Source organism: Sinohyriopsis cumingii, chromosome 13 (assembly GCF_028554795.1).
Source record: "Sinohyriopsis cumingii isolate HCF-2022 chromosome 13, ASM2855479v2, whole genome shotgun sequence".
In the NCBI taxonomy this organism is placed as follows: domain Eukaryota; kingdom Metazoa; phylum Mollusca; class Bivalvia; order Unionida; family Unionidae; genus Sinohyriopsis; species Sinohyriopsis cumingii.
In genome coordinates this window covers 77,659,686-77,677,223 of record NC_142973.1, presented here as the reverse complement: position 1 = coordinate 77,677,223, position 17,538 = coordinate 77,659,686, and the positions used below count along the sequence as shown (strand labels likewise).

The window sequence follows — 17,538 nt, the reverse complement described above, 5'->3', positions numbered from 1 at the left end:
TTACTATAGAACATGCGTAGTTATTTGATATATCATATTATTACTAAACAACATGCATAGTCACTTAGTATTTCATAATATTACAACGTGCGTGGACATTTGGTATATAATATTATTATTAAACAACATGCATAGTCATTTGGTATATCATACTATTAGTAAACAACTTGCATAGTCACTTAGTATATCATACCTTTAGTAAGCAACTTGCATTGTCATTTAGTATATTATACCATTGCAATAGAACTTGCATAGTCATTTTTATATAATATTATTACTAAACAACATGCACTAATATATCAAAATTTTACTAAACAACTTGCACATTGACTTAGCATATTATACCTTTAGGTGCCGTCCATTTAGTACATACACATGGAGGGGGGGTAACCCAAACGCATACGCTTGCATATAGGGGGTCTACTGATAATGTACAGACGCAGAGGAAATGGGGGGGGTGAAAACTCAATAATAATTTGTCAAATACGTAACCTGTTCGACTGGGTTCAGTCAGCATTTGAATTTTAGCGGACACTAGACAAACTGTTTAAAGTTATGCAGCTTATTTCTTTGATGCAGCCAGACATTCAACATCGGTGGAGTATCTTTTTTATTAAACACGTTACTATTCTAATTCTTTATGGTTTTTGCATTTATTAAATATAGGACATTCCATAGAATTGGGGGGGGGTCAAGCGTACATAAGCAGATGGGGGGTGTATAAAAGTATGCATGTGTACGGGGGTGTCAAGCTTTGCCAGATTTTTGCATACGAACTAAATGGATGACCCCTTACTAAACAACTTGCATAGTAAACAGGAATAGATAACTTAGATACCAGAGTAAATCATGACTCCTTAGCTTTCAGGCTTATCACATGGTCTTTCATCAGAGGAATGACATCTGGACTGGACTCACTTGATCAACTTTAAATGTTGATCACGTGATAAAATCCATCTGGACAAATGAGGAAGTTCCCATCCATAATCAAGGTTCAACACTGGCTCCACCTCAATTATTTCAATAGCTTCCCTTATTTTGCTCCTTTTGTATTGTTTTCTACTGAGTGCTCTTATGTTATGCCAAGAAATAGTATGGCAGAATTACAGACATTTTGAAATGTTTACATCATCAGTTACAAGATCCCAGCATCAAACATCTCTTAGTCGCACAAAAGTGCCTTCCATCAAGTTTTCATTGGTGGTTCTTTTATTGCCATACACCAGTTTTGCATTTGGATACCCCAACAGTTGACTGAAACATCGCAGCATTCAAGATGGCAAAACTATATTCCATTTGCATGGATTGAACATATTTCACTGACACTCGACAATTAGTAAAATATGTTTCTTTGCAAATGCTTACCCAGTCATAATACACATACCTCATTTGAGCCTCACCACAGTTAGATCTATGTCGAGAGCATGCCTTACCTTTCAGTAGTAATTGAGATATTCATGGGTTTTGCAGTCACTCACTATAACAAAGGGAAATCACTCTGCCCTACCAGCACCTGGGTGGGCAGATAACTTTTAGCTCTTATTAGGTGGCACTCTACAGTTTTGTATTTTGCATAGGGTTAGAATTTTAAAGAAAAAGAATTTCCCCAGCTTTCCTCAGAGGTTATACTGGCTGTTTAAAAAAGACCTTGTATATCTTCGGTATAATTCAAAGAACCTTTAATTCCCTTTATTTTGGTGTATGATTGATGGGTGTAATATGGGTTATCGAGTATACAGCTTGGCCTTACTCCAGATGTGCACCTTTCAAAAAAGTGCTAGCTCCACTTGGCCATTTTCACTTCCTAAACTTCAGAGGTAAACTGTATAAAAAAGAGCCGATAACGTTTTTTACATTTTATATATTTGGTAATTCATTCATTGCACTTTCAGAAGCTGGTATTGTCTAGTCTGGTAAAATTCATTTTCCCTATTTTAATAGCTGCTATGGACAGTGTACTTTAGACTAATTCAGGCTGATTATTTAGTACAGGGGAGCAATCATTTTAGTTAGCAGTGTGCTTAGATCATGTACTGTTTCCAAAAGTACAATATCCAAAGAAATATCATCCACATTACATTAATGTAGCATAAAGGTATGCCAACATTCTCTCCACTGTGCATGTTTTAAATGCAAACAACTTCACCTTATATACGTCACTGTTTCAAAGTGCATAATAACTGGTGAGCGCCTCTTAGCTAAAAGTGACAGCTGGGAGGGCTGGATTTGCAAAGTAGTAGTAATTGTTCTAAGGTATTATGATTGGGTAAGTATTTGCAAAAAACATACTAATGACTAGGAAGAAATTAGTATCTATCCTGTCCATTAACTAAAAATGGCTGAAGCAGGTTCATTCTAGAACCTCAATAGTCACTTAGTAATCTAGAATTTGCATAGTTACTTGGTATGCGATAGCTTTACTAAACAACTTGCATAGCTACTTAGCATATGATACCTTTGCTAAATAACTTGCATAGTTTCTTAGTATATGATACCTTTATTACACAACTTGGAGAATTTTTAATTTAATTTTTATGTACATCTTCATGTTTTTTTTTGTACAAAACCATTTCAGGAAAAGGACACAGTGACAAAAAATAATGCAGATTTACACTTCAATAGAGCAATGGTAAGTCAAATTTTATTATTCCAGTTGGAATTAATTTAGAAATGAGGGCAATGTTTATATAATGTACCACTAAAGTGTTAGGAGTTCACTGATTTTGAACATTTTAATCCTGTACAGTGTATCTCATTGCTGATTTACTCAGGTAACTGAAGCCAATTTTGTACCTTTATTTCATGAAATCTCTGGCAGAATTGGGGTAAAACTATCCCCATTTTCCTTGAAGAAATTATGTGTACTGCGTGATGTACATGCATGTCTGGAGGGGGAGGGTTACCCCTTGTACATTTATAGATTTGCATAATATTGAAGTTGCATGATATTGAAGTTGAAGTTGGATAGATAGATGGGGAGTTTGGATGCCGTAGGACTGAGAAGTTTGCATTGATAGACTTTTACCTTAAATTTTGTCCGATTTAAAAATGGTTGTAATGGCTCTTGCATTGGAGTGAGTAATTATGATAAACAACATAAAAATAGAGTTGATGGTAGCGACACAGTACAGTATATATAAGTTGGAAGATGTCACTACATAGTTAGATATGTCTCAGTATATATAGGTTGGAACATTTCACTATATAGTCACATGTGGCAGTATATGCTGGTTGGAACATGTCACTATGCAATCAGATATGTAGTTGGAACATGTCACTATACAATCAAATATGTCACTGTATATGTTTGTTGGAACATATTGCTATACAGTCAAATATGGCAGTATATAATTAGGAGTTGGGTGTTATGTATGACATGCTTGTGTACACATATTCTCACAGTTTTCATCCGATTACATGGTTCTGGTCGTCATGTACATTCATGCAGCAAAGTAGGGAGTGGATGCAGCATTTTGCTCAACTTTATGCATTCATTTATGTACTCATTTGCTTGCATCTTTATTATGTTCATTCATTTGTTGTTTCTTCATTACATGCTCAACATCTTGGACCCTACCTCACCTATACTGATAAAAAATGGTATGTGGACACATCTCAGGGAGGCCAGGGGTGTACAGATATCTAATATATGTATCCCATTTTTGATTTTGAAATGAAAAGTCTAAAGGATATAAAAGGCACCAAACTTAGTCATTTTATTCATTAGTTTGTATTGTCATACCAGATTGTCCTCAGAAGGTTCCTGACATTATCATCTTCATGTTTGAACCCAAGGATAAGTTTTTTTCTAGCACTTTATCCATATTTAAGTGGGCAAGTAAATTTTGATGCATTTGTATATTAAATTTACAATATTTCAAACTACTTCTGTGAATATTTTCAAATTTGTGGGCATATTTTTTTCCATTTCTATTTTTTCATTTTTGGGACAAAATATTAGAACTAGAAATTAAGAACATTGGATACAGATGAAGCAGTGTTTACCTTCCTTGACTATATAGTACACTGACCTCACCTCTTTACTGAAAATGGACTTTTCCAGGAACCAGAAAATGACCATGAACATGTTCATCTTTTATATTGGAAATTTCCGTTTGGCCTGAAATGCGAAAAAGATGACATTTTTAGTGACCCCCTACCAATAATCGGGTTAGAAAATTATAAATTAATGAATAAAAACCAAGTTTTGTGCATTTTTGATATCCTTCAAGCTCTTCATTTTTAGAATTGAAAGGGGAAATCAAACTGCTGGGGGGGGGGTTGCTGCTTAATAAACAATAAATTGTTTTGAAAAACAACCCACAGACACAGCCAGTAGTCCCACTGACTTGAAAACCTCACAGTTAAGGAGTCTGAAAATAAATTTTATTAGTCCCAGGCACACAGACTAAACAGTTTGTTCACCCCTGAAAAAAACTGGTTTACTGTGACTAATTTTCAAGCTTTTGTGTCTTTTGTATATTCAGCCTGTTCATTTGTTAAACCCCAAGATATCTTGGACCCTGATTCATCATGCTTATAAAAATTGATATGTGAATGGTTATTACCAATAGTATATTGAACACTACCACAATGTCACACATGTTCCTTACATATGAGTATTTATGTTAGAGTACTTGCATATGAGTATTCATGTTAGAGTACTTGGATGTTACACTGTCAGATCTAATATAAGTAATTCAGCTGTTCAGAAAAACTTTTTTCACTAACATGTACACTGTTGTCTCAGCACTCTTGGATATATCTAGGCTGCAGTCACAGCACTCTTGGATACCTATAGGTCATAGTCAAAGCACTCTGTAGACTTGTATGCTGCATTCACAGCACTCTGAATACCAGTAGGCTGCAGTCACAGTCCTCTTGGATATATCTAAGCTGCAGTCACAGCACTCTTGGATATATCTAGGCTGCAGTCACAGCACTCTGGATACCTATAGGTCATAGTCAGAGCACTCTAGAGACTTGTATGCTGCATTCACAGCACTCTGAATACCAGTAGGCTGCAGTCACTGCACTCTGGATACTTGTAGGCTGCAATCATATCATTCTGAACACTGGTAGGCTGCGGTCACAGCACTCTGGATACCTACATGTAGGCTGTAATCACAGCACTCAGGATACCTGTCGGGCTGTAATCACATCACTTTGGATAGCTGTAGACTCTAGTTAATTCACTGTATACCTGTAAGCTGCAGTCACATCAATTTGGATACCTGTAGACTGCAGTCATAGCACTCAAGATACTTAGATCTTCTTCTGACATCACTGTTCACAGCAAAACTAAACTCACTTTGCATGGTAAGATCTGTAACAGCATTGATACGATCAGCATGGGCTGCCCATCTTTCAGTGTAACAACATTATTATGATCAGCACAGGCTGCCCATCTTTCACTGTAACATCATTGATATGATCAGTACAGGCTGTCCATCTTTCACTGTAACCGCATTGATGTGATCAGTACAGGCTGTCACTCTTTCACTGTAACAGCATTGACGTGATCAGCACAGGCTGCCCTTCTTTCAGGGTAACAACATTAATATAATCAGCACAGGCTGCCCATCTTTCATCGTAATGGCATTGATTAGCACAGACTGCCCATCTTTCACTGTAACATCATTGATATGATCAGCACAGGCTTCCCATCTTTCACTGTAACAGCAGTGATGTGATCAGCACATTCTGCCCTTCTTTCAGTGTAACAGCATTAATATAATCAGCACAGGCTGCCCATCTTTCACTGTAACGGCATTGATTAGCACAGGCTGTCCATCTTTCACTGTAACATCATTAATATGATCAGCACAGGCTATCCATCTTTCACTGTAACAACATTGATGTGATCAGCACAGGCTATCCATCTTTCACTGTAACAGCATTGATATGATCAGCACAGACTGTCCATCTTTCAGCTGTACTGGTATGAAAATTATTAGTACCCCAAGTCAAAGGATTGTCATTATTTTTCTTAATACATACTGCATGTTGTGATGATCGTGCCCCTTTATACATTAGCACAGTTTTATTATCACTACTTCTCCAAAATTACTTAATTAATTACAAAATTAGCATTGCCATGAAATTTTGGTCCTAAATAAAAATGGACATCCAGTATGATGGCCATCTTGAAAGTCTTTTTATTGCTACTCCTCCTAACGGTGCCTAGTTGGGCCCAACTTAAAATGATGATCTTACATCCATCTCAATCTTACTGGAAGATCCATCCATACTGCCAGGCATATGGCTTCATCTTTCTGCAATTACTGATCTTAATGATATGACTATGATTGCCAGCTTGAAAATGTTGTTATTACTCGACTGTACAGCGATGGTCTGTTCTTGGATTCCCCGCATTGTGATGTACAATCTTACTATCACTACACCAGAATGTGTGGTCATATCAACATGGGGTTTTCACCAAAAGATATTTTATGATACCTAGTTGGTCCTGAATGTAAATGGTGCTGATCTTAAATCCAATATTGCCGACATGACAGCCATCTTTAAAATCTTGTCATCACTGAAGAATATCAGAGAGTTTTAATACTCAGCAGTTAAAAGCAGGAATAGTCCTATCGTCAAATCAAAGAATTATTTTCAGGAAGTAATAGTGTCTGTCCCTTCAGGAGATTCTTGTTTAATGTTTGAATACTTTTAAATTTGTTGCACTCTTTGACAAAAGTCTTTTTTTATGACACTAAACTTGTTAGCACTAGTCAGCAAAATATACCTGAAATGAAGCAATATGAAAATGTATTTTCATTCCATTATAGCAATTTATCAAATGTTGTTCATTTTGTTTGTTTTCATTTTGAACTCTGAAGTTTTTGGTCTTCGGTGGGATAGTGTGTGCATTTGTGTTTTCCAAACACAAATCTAGTTATGTTTGATGATGTGTTATTATCAAACCAGGGCATACCTAGCTGAAGATAGGAACTGATTCATTGCATCAGAAATTTTATCTTATGTTTTGTTAGAAATATTGATTCCAAATACTTTTGTTTGTAACTTTTTTTAAGGCATACAGATACCAAGAGGAGTATCAGCTGGCGCTAGAGGGCTTCAATCTGGCAGCTCGACTTGATCCTAGCTGGTCTGAACCCACAGAACAAGAAGACAAGCTCATGGCGTTTTTAACCAGCGTTACTGAATTAATGGATGCAAAGGTGTGTCAGTATTGCTTCTTGTTATATTGATGAAAACATGCAATAATTAAAATAAATATCTTGTGTTGTATTTTAGAAACATGCATGAGAACCATTGGTATAGCCAAAAAGTCGAGTACCACTTTTTCTCCCTGAATTCTGTTCTTCTGCATGTGGGACCCGTTTCCTTTCCTTGCCACCACTAGTTGTTGCAAGTTTTTAAGCTTTGAAGAACATTGTACGAGATACCTCCCATAAATCCAAGCCAAATTTCCCTCGTTTGCTCAAAATGAAACTCATCAGTACCATGCAGTGTGTGCACCATATGCAAAGAAAGAGGGCAACATTGACACAAATTTTAAATTCCCTCAAATAATTATTAAACTTAGGGGAGTGTACTCCCATTTTTTGGCAGCTCAGGTGGTGTAAGACACCCCAAATGTCAGAGTATGGCCTTTTGAGATGTAAGCACATGGGTTTTTTAATGGATACTTGATTACCATATCATCTAACAATGTCCAGCCATCTTGATCAGTGGATCTTACTGGAAGATCCATCCATATTGCCAGGCCTATGGCTTCATCTTTCTGCAATTGCAGATCCTAATGATATGGCTTTATACAATTACAATTACGGAATTTTAGTGATTGATCCATCCATCTCACTAGGTCTGCAGTTTCATCTCTCTACAATTACAGAGATCTTAATGACAGATCTGTCCATCCTAACATGCCTACTGCTATATACAATTAGAAATATGGGTATCTTAGTAATAGATCTGTCCATCCTAACATGCCTACTGCTAGATACAATTAGAAATATGGGTATCATAGTAATAGATCTGTCCATCCTAACATGCCTACTGCTAGATACAATTAGAAATATGGGTATCATAGTAACAGATCTGTCCATCCTAACATGCCTACTGCTAGATACAATTAGAAATATGGGTATCATAGTAATAGATCTGTCCATCCTAACATGCCTACTGCTACATAAAATTAGAAATATGGGTATCATAGTAACAGATCTGTCCATCCTAACATGCCTACTGCTAGATACAATTAGAAATATGGGTATCTTAGTAATAGATCTGTCCATTCTAACATGCCTACTGCTAGATACAATTAGAAATATGGGTATATTAGTAATAGATCTGTCCATCCTAACATGCCTACTGCTACATACAATTAGAAATATGGGTATCTTAGTAATAGATCTGTCCATCCTAACATGCCTACTGCTACATACAATTAGAAATATGGGTATCTTAGTAATAGATCTGTCCATCCTAACATGCCTACTGCTAGATACAATTAGAAATATGGGTATCTTAGTAATAGATCTGTCCATCCTAACATGCCTACTGCTAGATACAATTAGAAATATGGGTATCTTAGTAATAGATCTGTCCATCCTAACATGCCTACTGCTATATACAATTAGAAATATGGGTATCATAGTAACAGATCTGTCCATCCTAACATGCTTACTGCTACATAAAATTAGAAATATGGGTATCATAGTAATAGATCTGTCCATCCTAACATGCCTACTGCTACATAAAATTAGAAATATGGGTATCATAGTAACAGATCTGTCCATCCTAACATACCTACTGCTAGATACAATTAGAAATATGGGTATCATAGTAATAGATCTGTCCATCCTAACATGCCTACTGCTACATAAAATTAGAAATATGGGTATCATAGTAACAGATCTGTCCATCCTAACATACCTACTGCTAGATACAATTAGAAATATGGGTATCATAGTAATAGATCTGTCCATCCTAACATGCCTACTGCTACATAAAATTAGAAATATGGGTATCATAGTAACAGATCTGTCCATCCTAACATGCCTACTGCTAGATACAATTAGAAATATGGGTATCTTAGTAATAGATCTGTCCATCCTAACATGCCTACTGCTACATAAAATTAGAAATATGGGTATCATAGTAATAGATCTGTCCATTCTAACATGGCTACTGCTACATACAATTAGAAATATGGGTATATTAGTAATAGATCTGTCCATCCTAACATGCCTACTGCTAGATACAATTAGAAATATGGGTATCTTAGTAATAGATCTGTCCATCCTAACATGCCTACTGCTACATACAATTAGAAATATGGGTATCTTAGTAATAGATCTGTCCATCCTAACATGCCTACTGCTAGATACAATTAGAAATATGGGTATCTTAGTAATAGATCTGTCCATCCTAACATGCCTACTGCTATATACAATTAGAAATATGGGTATCATAGTAACAGATCTGTCCATCCTAACATGCTTACTGCTACATAAAATTAGAAATATGGGTATCATAGTAATAGATCTGTCCATCCTAACATGCCTACTGCTACATAAAATTAGAAATATGGGTATCATAGTAATAGATCTGTCCATCCTAACATGCCTACTGCTACATAAAATTAGAAATATGGGTATCATAGTAATAGATTTGTCCATCCTAACATGCCTACTGCTACATAAAATTAGAAATATGGGTATCATAGTAACAGATCTGTCCATCCTAACATGCCTACTGCTAGATACAATTAGAAATATGGGTATCATAGTAATAGATCTGTCCATCCTAACATGCCTACTGCTACATAAAATTAGAAATATGGGTATCATAGTAACAGATCTGTCCATCCTAACATGCCTACTGCTAGATACAATTAGAAATATGGGTATCTTAGTAATAGATCTGTCCATCCTAACATGCCTACTGCTACATAAAATTAGAAATATGGGTATCATAGTAATAGATCTGTCCATCCTAACATGCCTACTGCTACATACAATTAGAAATATGGGTATATTAGTAATAGATCTGTCCATCCTAACATGCCTACTGCTAGATACAATTAGAAATATGGGTATCTTAGTAATAGATCTGTCCATCCTAACATGCCTACTGCTACATACAATTAGAAATATGGGTATCTTAGTAATAGATCTGTCCATCCTAACATGCCTACTGCTAGATACAATTAGAAATATGGGTATCTTAGTAATAGATCTGTCCATCCTAACATGCCTACTGCTAGATACAATTAGAAATATGTGTATCTTAGTAATAGATCTGTCCATCCTAACATGCCTACTGCTATATACAATTAGAAATATGGGTATCATAGTAACAGATCTGTCCATCCTAACATGCTTACTGCTACATAAAATTAGAAATATGGGTATCATAGTAATAGATCTGTCCATCCTAACATGCCTACTGCTACATAAAATTAGAAATATGGGTATCATAGTAATAGATCTGTCCATCCTAACATGCCTACTGCTACATAAAATTAGAAATATGGGTATCATAGTAATAGATTTGTCCATCCTAACATACCTACTGCTAGATACAATTAGAAATATGGGTATCATAGTAACAGATCTGTCCATCCTAACATGCCTACTGCTAGATACAATTAGAAATATGGGTATCATAGTAACAGATCTGTCCATCCTAACATACCTACTGCTAGATACAATTAGAAATATGGGTATCATAGTAATAGATCTGTCCAACCTAACATGCCTACTGCTACATAAAATTAGAAATATGGGTATCATAGTAACAGATCTGTCCATCCTAACATACCTACTGCTAGATACAATTAGAAATATGGGTATCATAGTAATAGATCTGTCCAACCTAACATGCCTACTGCTACATAAAATTAGAAATATGGGTATCATAGTAACAGATCTGTCCATCCTAACATACCTACTGCTAGATACAATTAGAAATATGGGTATCATAGTAATAGATCTGTCCAACCTAACATGCCTACTGCTACATAAAATTAGAAATATGGGTATCATAGTAACAGATCTGTCCATCCTAACATACCTACTGCTAGATACAATTAGAAATATGGGTATCATAGTAATAGATCTGTCCAACCTAACATGCCTACTGCTACATAAAATTAGAAATATGGGTATCATAGTAACAGATCTGTCCATCCTAACATACCTACTGCTAGATACAATTAGAAATATGGGTATCATAGTAATAGATCTGTCCATCCTAACATGCCTACTGCTACATAATATTAGAAATATGGGTATCTTAGTAATAGATCTGTCCATCCTAACATGCCTACTGCTACATAAAATTAGAAATATGGGTATCATAGTAATAGATCTGTCCATCCTAACATGCCTACTGCTACATACAATTAGAAATATGGGTATATTAGTAATAGATCTGTCCATCCTAACATGCCTACTGCTACATACAATTAGAAATATGGGTATCATAGTAATAGATCTGTCCATCCTAACATGCCTACTGCTACATACAATTAGAAATATGGGTATCTTAGTAATAGATCTGTCCATCCTAACATGCCTACTGCTAGATACAATTAGAAATATGGGTATCTTAGTAATAGATCTGTCCATCCTAACATGCCTACTGCTATATACAATTAGAAATATGGGTATCTTAGTAATAGATCTGTCTATCTTGCTTGGCATAAGGCTACACAAACAGATTATGATGGAAATTTTAGTGATAGATCTGTCCATTCGGACATGTCCACGGCATGGCTGGTACAAGCACCAATTAGACCGCTATGTCAACCATACTCCCAGTGAGCCAGCTGTCCGTACCAATATAACATTATTGAAATAAATGCCTCCTTATTGACATAATAGCCTTCTCACCGTCTCCATAATAAATGTGTTGAAGGTAGTCTGCTGTGTCAAACTTCACTCTTAGGGCTACATTCTCAGTAACTTCTTTCTTTTATAAATCGGTAGTGTCATGAATTTGCCCAGTGTACAATACTGACTTTACCATCTTTGCTTGATTTATTTGTGCCCAGTCATGATTGTGGAAGGTGCATATAGTGTTACATCTGTCACACCTTAAGTTATGCATTTAGGTCTGTTTCTTAGACATTTTGAAAGTCACCGATCCATGCAGAATTTTTATTTAAATGTGTTTTGATGAGTACAACACATGAAAATTACAGTGACCTAATTTTCACACTCAAGCAGCTTTGCTTCATTTTTGCATTTTTTTCAGTTTTTCAGGAATTGAATGCAACTTATTATGTAGATGCATTTGGGTGAGCATATCTTCACCAAGTGGGCCATAGTGGCCTGATTTTTATGCTTCATCACCTTTGCTCCAGTTTTCCTTTTAGGTCAGATTCTTGGGTATTTTTGCTCAAGAGACATATAGCTCAGTACTTAGATATATCTTGGTGAATACATAATCATCCAACCAAAATGACCTATATTGTGTTTGTAAGGGACTGTTTAAGATTTGGTTTTAGGTCACTTTCTTAGGTATTATTGGTCACAGAGTCATGCAGTTTAGTATGTAGATATGTGCTGGTCAGTATAATCTTATCCAAAGTTTGTCACTTTGACCCAAACTTAACACTTTTGACTGGTTGCATTTAGAATATTGGCATTTCTGGTCACATTGTCAAGTAACTTTGTGTGTGAATGCATCCTGGTGAGTACAGTCACCTTTACCTATATTTCATGCTTCATTGACCTTTATTAAGTTTTGCATTTAGGTCACTTTCTCAGGATTTATCGTCAGAGACATGTGTCTTTGAGTACTGTACCAATTCACCAAAATTAGTGACCAGCATTTCTTCTTTAAATACATTACCCGATCATAATACCTTTGGAGAACTACTACTACTTCACAAATCCAGTCCTCCCAGATAAAACTTTCAGTTAAAAAGAGCTAGAAGTTATCTGCTAACTTAGGTGGCAGACACACACTTATCTTCCCTTGAAAGAGGGATTGGCAGCAAAACCCATGAATATTCCAGTTACTACTTCTGCTTTCACCATGAGAGACCTCAAAAAATCTAGAATCAACATTGATACAAGTTTTCTATGTTGACAAAGTTCAGCCTTTACAATTTTAGCCACACTTTGTTGTCTTTACACATTTAATTGTGCTTAGGTACTTGCACAGGTAGCCTGTGCGATGTCACAAATAAGTTCAGGCTGTACATTTTTATGTTAACTTGCAAGTTCCTGAGACTTAAAGACAACTCTTAATATATGAATAATTCCACAATGACTGGCTACATACAGGTGAGTTTTCTCTGCTAATACGGTTAGTGTTTGGATGCCACACTTCATTGCATTTACCTGTACAAGTCATCCTTGAACCTCCCACAAGTAATATGGTGAATTATTTTGGTAAAGTTTGCCTGCTATTTTCCATGTAACACTATAAGGCATAGCTCTGTACCAACATTGTTTTCAATAATAAGAGACAGGTGCAGAGCAACAACAGTTTTGTATTTTTTGCTCTATTTGCCTAACAGATAAGACTATGGGCAAACCACAGAAATGGATGATTAAGGACGAAGACACTATCACCTGTGAATATTGTTATGACAAAATAATTAATATCACACTATAAAGTTCTTTTCTTCAGTAAATAGATTACTAAGTTTAAACATTCACATAAATTTCAGAATATTTGTTTAAACACCTACAACAATACTGGAATCAAAAAATAAAACACATCAGTAACATTTTCACCAGTCAGTTTCAATCCAGTGAATCATCACTGTCAATGCTGTGTAATTTTCTTTTCTAGCAAAATAGCAACTCTATTCCCATCAAAGATAGACATGCCTCTTACAATTTTGCCATGTCTTATAAAAATTACCCTTAAAATACAGGCTTACAGAATACTAGCAAAAACAATGGAAAAATATTTTTTGGACATCACATGCCAATTTGAGTATGTCTCATGGCAGGAGACAAGATTGCCATCATCATGTGAAATGGAAAGGAATTTCCAAGAATTATGTCAAGTTGAGAGATAGCAACAAGCCACTGAGCTGCATAGGGTTTGGAACTAGAGTTTGTGCAACTGTACTGGTGGTAAATAAAGTCTGTGTGTACTTTACAAACTTTTCAGTTGAACATAATGTTATCATCGCTGCATCAAACTTTTAATTACATTTTCCAGCTTTACAATAGCAGTTATTGATATGTTGTTACACCTTACTGAAAACTGGTCAATCTTACAGAAAAAAATCAACTGCCTTACTGATACAGACTCATCAGGGTTGGCAGGTCTGCAAAGAAACTTGCACCAGTAAACACCTGACATTTTCGTACCATATATATAAACTTGAATGACCATAATTAAATTAAAACAGGGATGAAAAAACTATACAACACAGTATATATGCCCCCAAAGAACTAATTCAGAGCAAATATTTTATTTAGTAGACAGTGTTACATGCCTTAAGAGTTGACCATAAGGAAATAAGGTGGGATATTAAAAAAATGTGGGAAAAACAGTTGCCACATGTACAGTGACTTGTGACAGCAGATTTGAACTGTTAAAATGAAGTCATATGCATTGTAGGTAAAAATAAAATAGAGCATCCAGTTGGTTATTGTTGCTTACATACACACACTATTGAAGTATGTCAGAGGGGCAGTCCTTTTCTCAAGATAAATGCAATGATAAGTATTAACTGTTAATTAGTCACACTGGCTTTACAGTATACCCACGCTGACTAGAATATGAAAAGGGGGCACATCCCACTTGGCACTTGCACATGGGGGCAAGGAGTGGGGTGAGGGTACTAGCCTCTCTCCCCCACCGATTTCACCTTCAAACATGTTTAGGCCTGCATCCGTAAAATATTATGGCTGACCACTACATTTTCCCCCTCCTCAAAATGTTTCTGCACGTGCCCCTGGTGCATCCTTTGAGAATTTCATGCATATTGGACTCAGAAGATCGGTCAATGTTTATTGAAACTGGCGCTTTAAAAAATGACACATAAATATGCTGATTTTAGGTCCCAATATCCATATTTTTTTAATTCAATCTCCCTACTTAGGTTGTGAAAAGTTGACAGGTATGGGCACAAGTTATATGGATGACATCCTGCAGACACATCAAATGAGTGATATATTATATATTAGAACACAATATGATAACCCTTGTCATACTGCTTATAAATCTAGTTTTCCTCATCCACAAGGACAAATCTTACCTAGTAGCATCTAAACAGTTTGTTCATCTAGGTATATAAACGGAGTATGTCTCCCTCAGGAATGAACATTGAACTCAGGACCATGATATCATCGCTATGCTCTCTCTGCACAGGAATCCCTTTACCTTCTAGACTTGCTCAATATGTCAGTGGACCTCATCATCGCAAGGTTGCCTTTGTACGCGCCTGTTACAAATGATTCTGTTATCCAATTGGAGGACAAAAGTTTGACCATTGGAACAACCGTTCCACAGCTGCATAAATGTTATGCACCATCTGCTTGGAGTGACCTAACTTGACTCACAGCAAGTATACGTCTGAAGCACAACTGATAGAGATCAATCTGCAAGTACAGAAAGCTGGAGGTACACCTACTACTGCCTTTAAGGGAAGCCAGTGGAGTATGTATGTTCTTGCCAGGACCATCATCCTCATATTAATATCCTCAAGATGATGGCCATTTTGAAAGTCTTTTACTGGTGGCAGGAATTTTAACTGGAGAGGGAATCATCATCCTATCCGACAGCTCTACTGTGGGGACTTATCTCAAACAGCAAGTAGGAACCTAGTCCCCAGACCTTTACATACTGATGTGGGACCTTCAAAAATGGTGTCGCCACATCCATCATATTCCAGGATGTCTAATTGCAAGATGGAATGGTATCTCCATCTCTCAGTTTCATTCAGATATGCACCTGATGGGCTTGACCATTGGTGGACCTGTTTGCAACAAGGTGGAATACCATACTCCCAACTTTTTTCTTACCAGTCCCAGATTCAAAAGCCAGATCATTCAATGTGCTTTCCATAGATTGGAATGGCCTGGACACATTTACCTGTCCTTTAATACCTGTGATCCCAAATGTGATACAAAGCAAGAGAATTGAAGTGTCGCCTCATACACATTGCACCACTCAGATGAGAGAAGTCATGGATCAATGAGTCCTCAATCTCCACAGAAACAGAGAATTTCCCTTATCTAATCCAACAAACATGACAGCAGTTTCACACTCGACTTAGATCTACTGAACTGACACATCTGGATCATATTAAATAGGCGCCAAGAAATAAACTGTTCTTACAGCCAATCACCAAATGTTTACACAGTGGTGTACACGAGAACACATTCTACCACTACAGGCATCTACACCTGAAATAGCTAACTTCCTTCTCTGGTTCTTCAACAAGATAAAGTTAGCACCAGACACATTCAGACATTACCGCTGCATGATCACTGATACCTTTCATCATCATGGAAGAGAAAATATCAGACAAACCAATGATTTATCCTACCCCTTCTCCAGCTTTGATTATACATGTCCAAAAACGTTGGCTCTGTGCCCAAAGTAGAACCTGTTATGGGTACTAACCTGGCTAAACCAAACACCTTTGGAACTACTTTCAAGGGCATCTTTGGCTCACCTTTCATATGAGACCTGTTTCTTTATCACATTAGTGACAGCTGGCAGAATCAATGAAATGCATGCCCGATCAGGGAAATCAAATTACGGATCAGTTTCACTTATGACGGTTCCATCTTTCATCACCAAGCCCAGGCTTCTGTCCATGGGTAACAGACCTTTGTTATAAAATCAATGTCTACTCTGGACACTTCCACTCAAGGCCGCCTGCAGGATCCACTGCAAACCTTGCAGAAGTATCTTAAAATTACAGAGCCATTCTACCAAGGGAGATCACGCCAATTTTTACCTCTCAAACATGGATAGGACAAATAACTGCATAGACCTTTTCATCCTGGATTAAGTGGGTTATTTGATCTGCATATCAAGAAATTACTCCAACACAGATGAAATTGTTTCACATTTTGGTTACAAGGTTAGAGCTGTTACCAGAAGCATCACCTTTGACTGAAACTTTTTTCTAACGGATGTTAGCCATACCATGAGATGAAGATCTGAGTCCACATTCTCCAGTTTTTACTTCAGTGATCTTTCCACCCAAAGCGCCCAGCTTGATCTGGTGGGACACTTTAGCCTTGTCACAACAGGTCGATTTTTCCAGGTCATTCAACAGCTTCATGACTTCCACTGGATATGTAATGGAACAATTTTCCCCCTTTTGAAGCTGTTCACTGACAGATGAAGTCTTCTGCAGTTGGATTACCTAGAAGCTGTCTCACATACCTTGAGGAACTAGAGATGGCATCTCAGGGTTAAGGGGATGTACTTCTTCCATCTCTTACCTGAGATATTATGATTGATGTAACGTATTTAAAGAAGAAACTAATTTTTTTAAATTGAAAATTTGTTTCTTCATGAATACTTACCCATTCATAATACACTTACACCCTCCCAGTCTCACCACAGTTA

At 36.6% G+C, this 17,538-nt stretch overlaps 1 protein-coding gene across 2 annotated transcripts in view; it reads left to right on the top strand.

Annotated features, from left to right (window-relative positions):
- Nucleotides 1–17,538, top strand: part of LOC149785858 (tetratricopeptide repeat protein 5-like) — a 59,531-nt gene that overhangs the window by 23,783 nt on the left and 18,210 nt on the right. For both annotated transcript variants that reach the window (XM_089979826.1, XM_089979825.1), the window contains exons 6-7: nt 2,576–2,629; nt 7,041–7,187. In XM_089979826.1, coding sequence (XP_089835952.1) covers nt 2,576–2,629; nt 7,041–7,187 — 201 coding nt within the window. The remainder of the gene's footprint in view (nt 1–2,575; nt 2,630–7,040; nt 7,188–17,538) is intronic.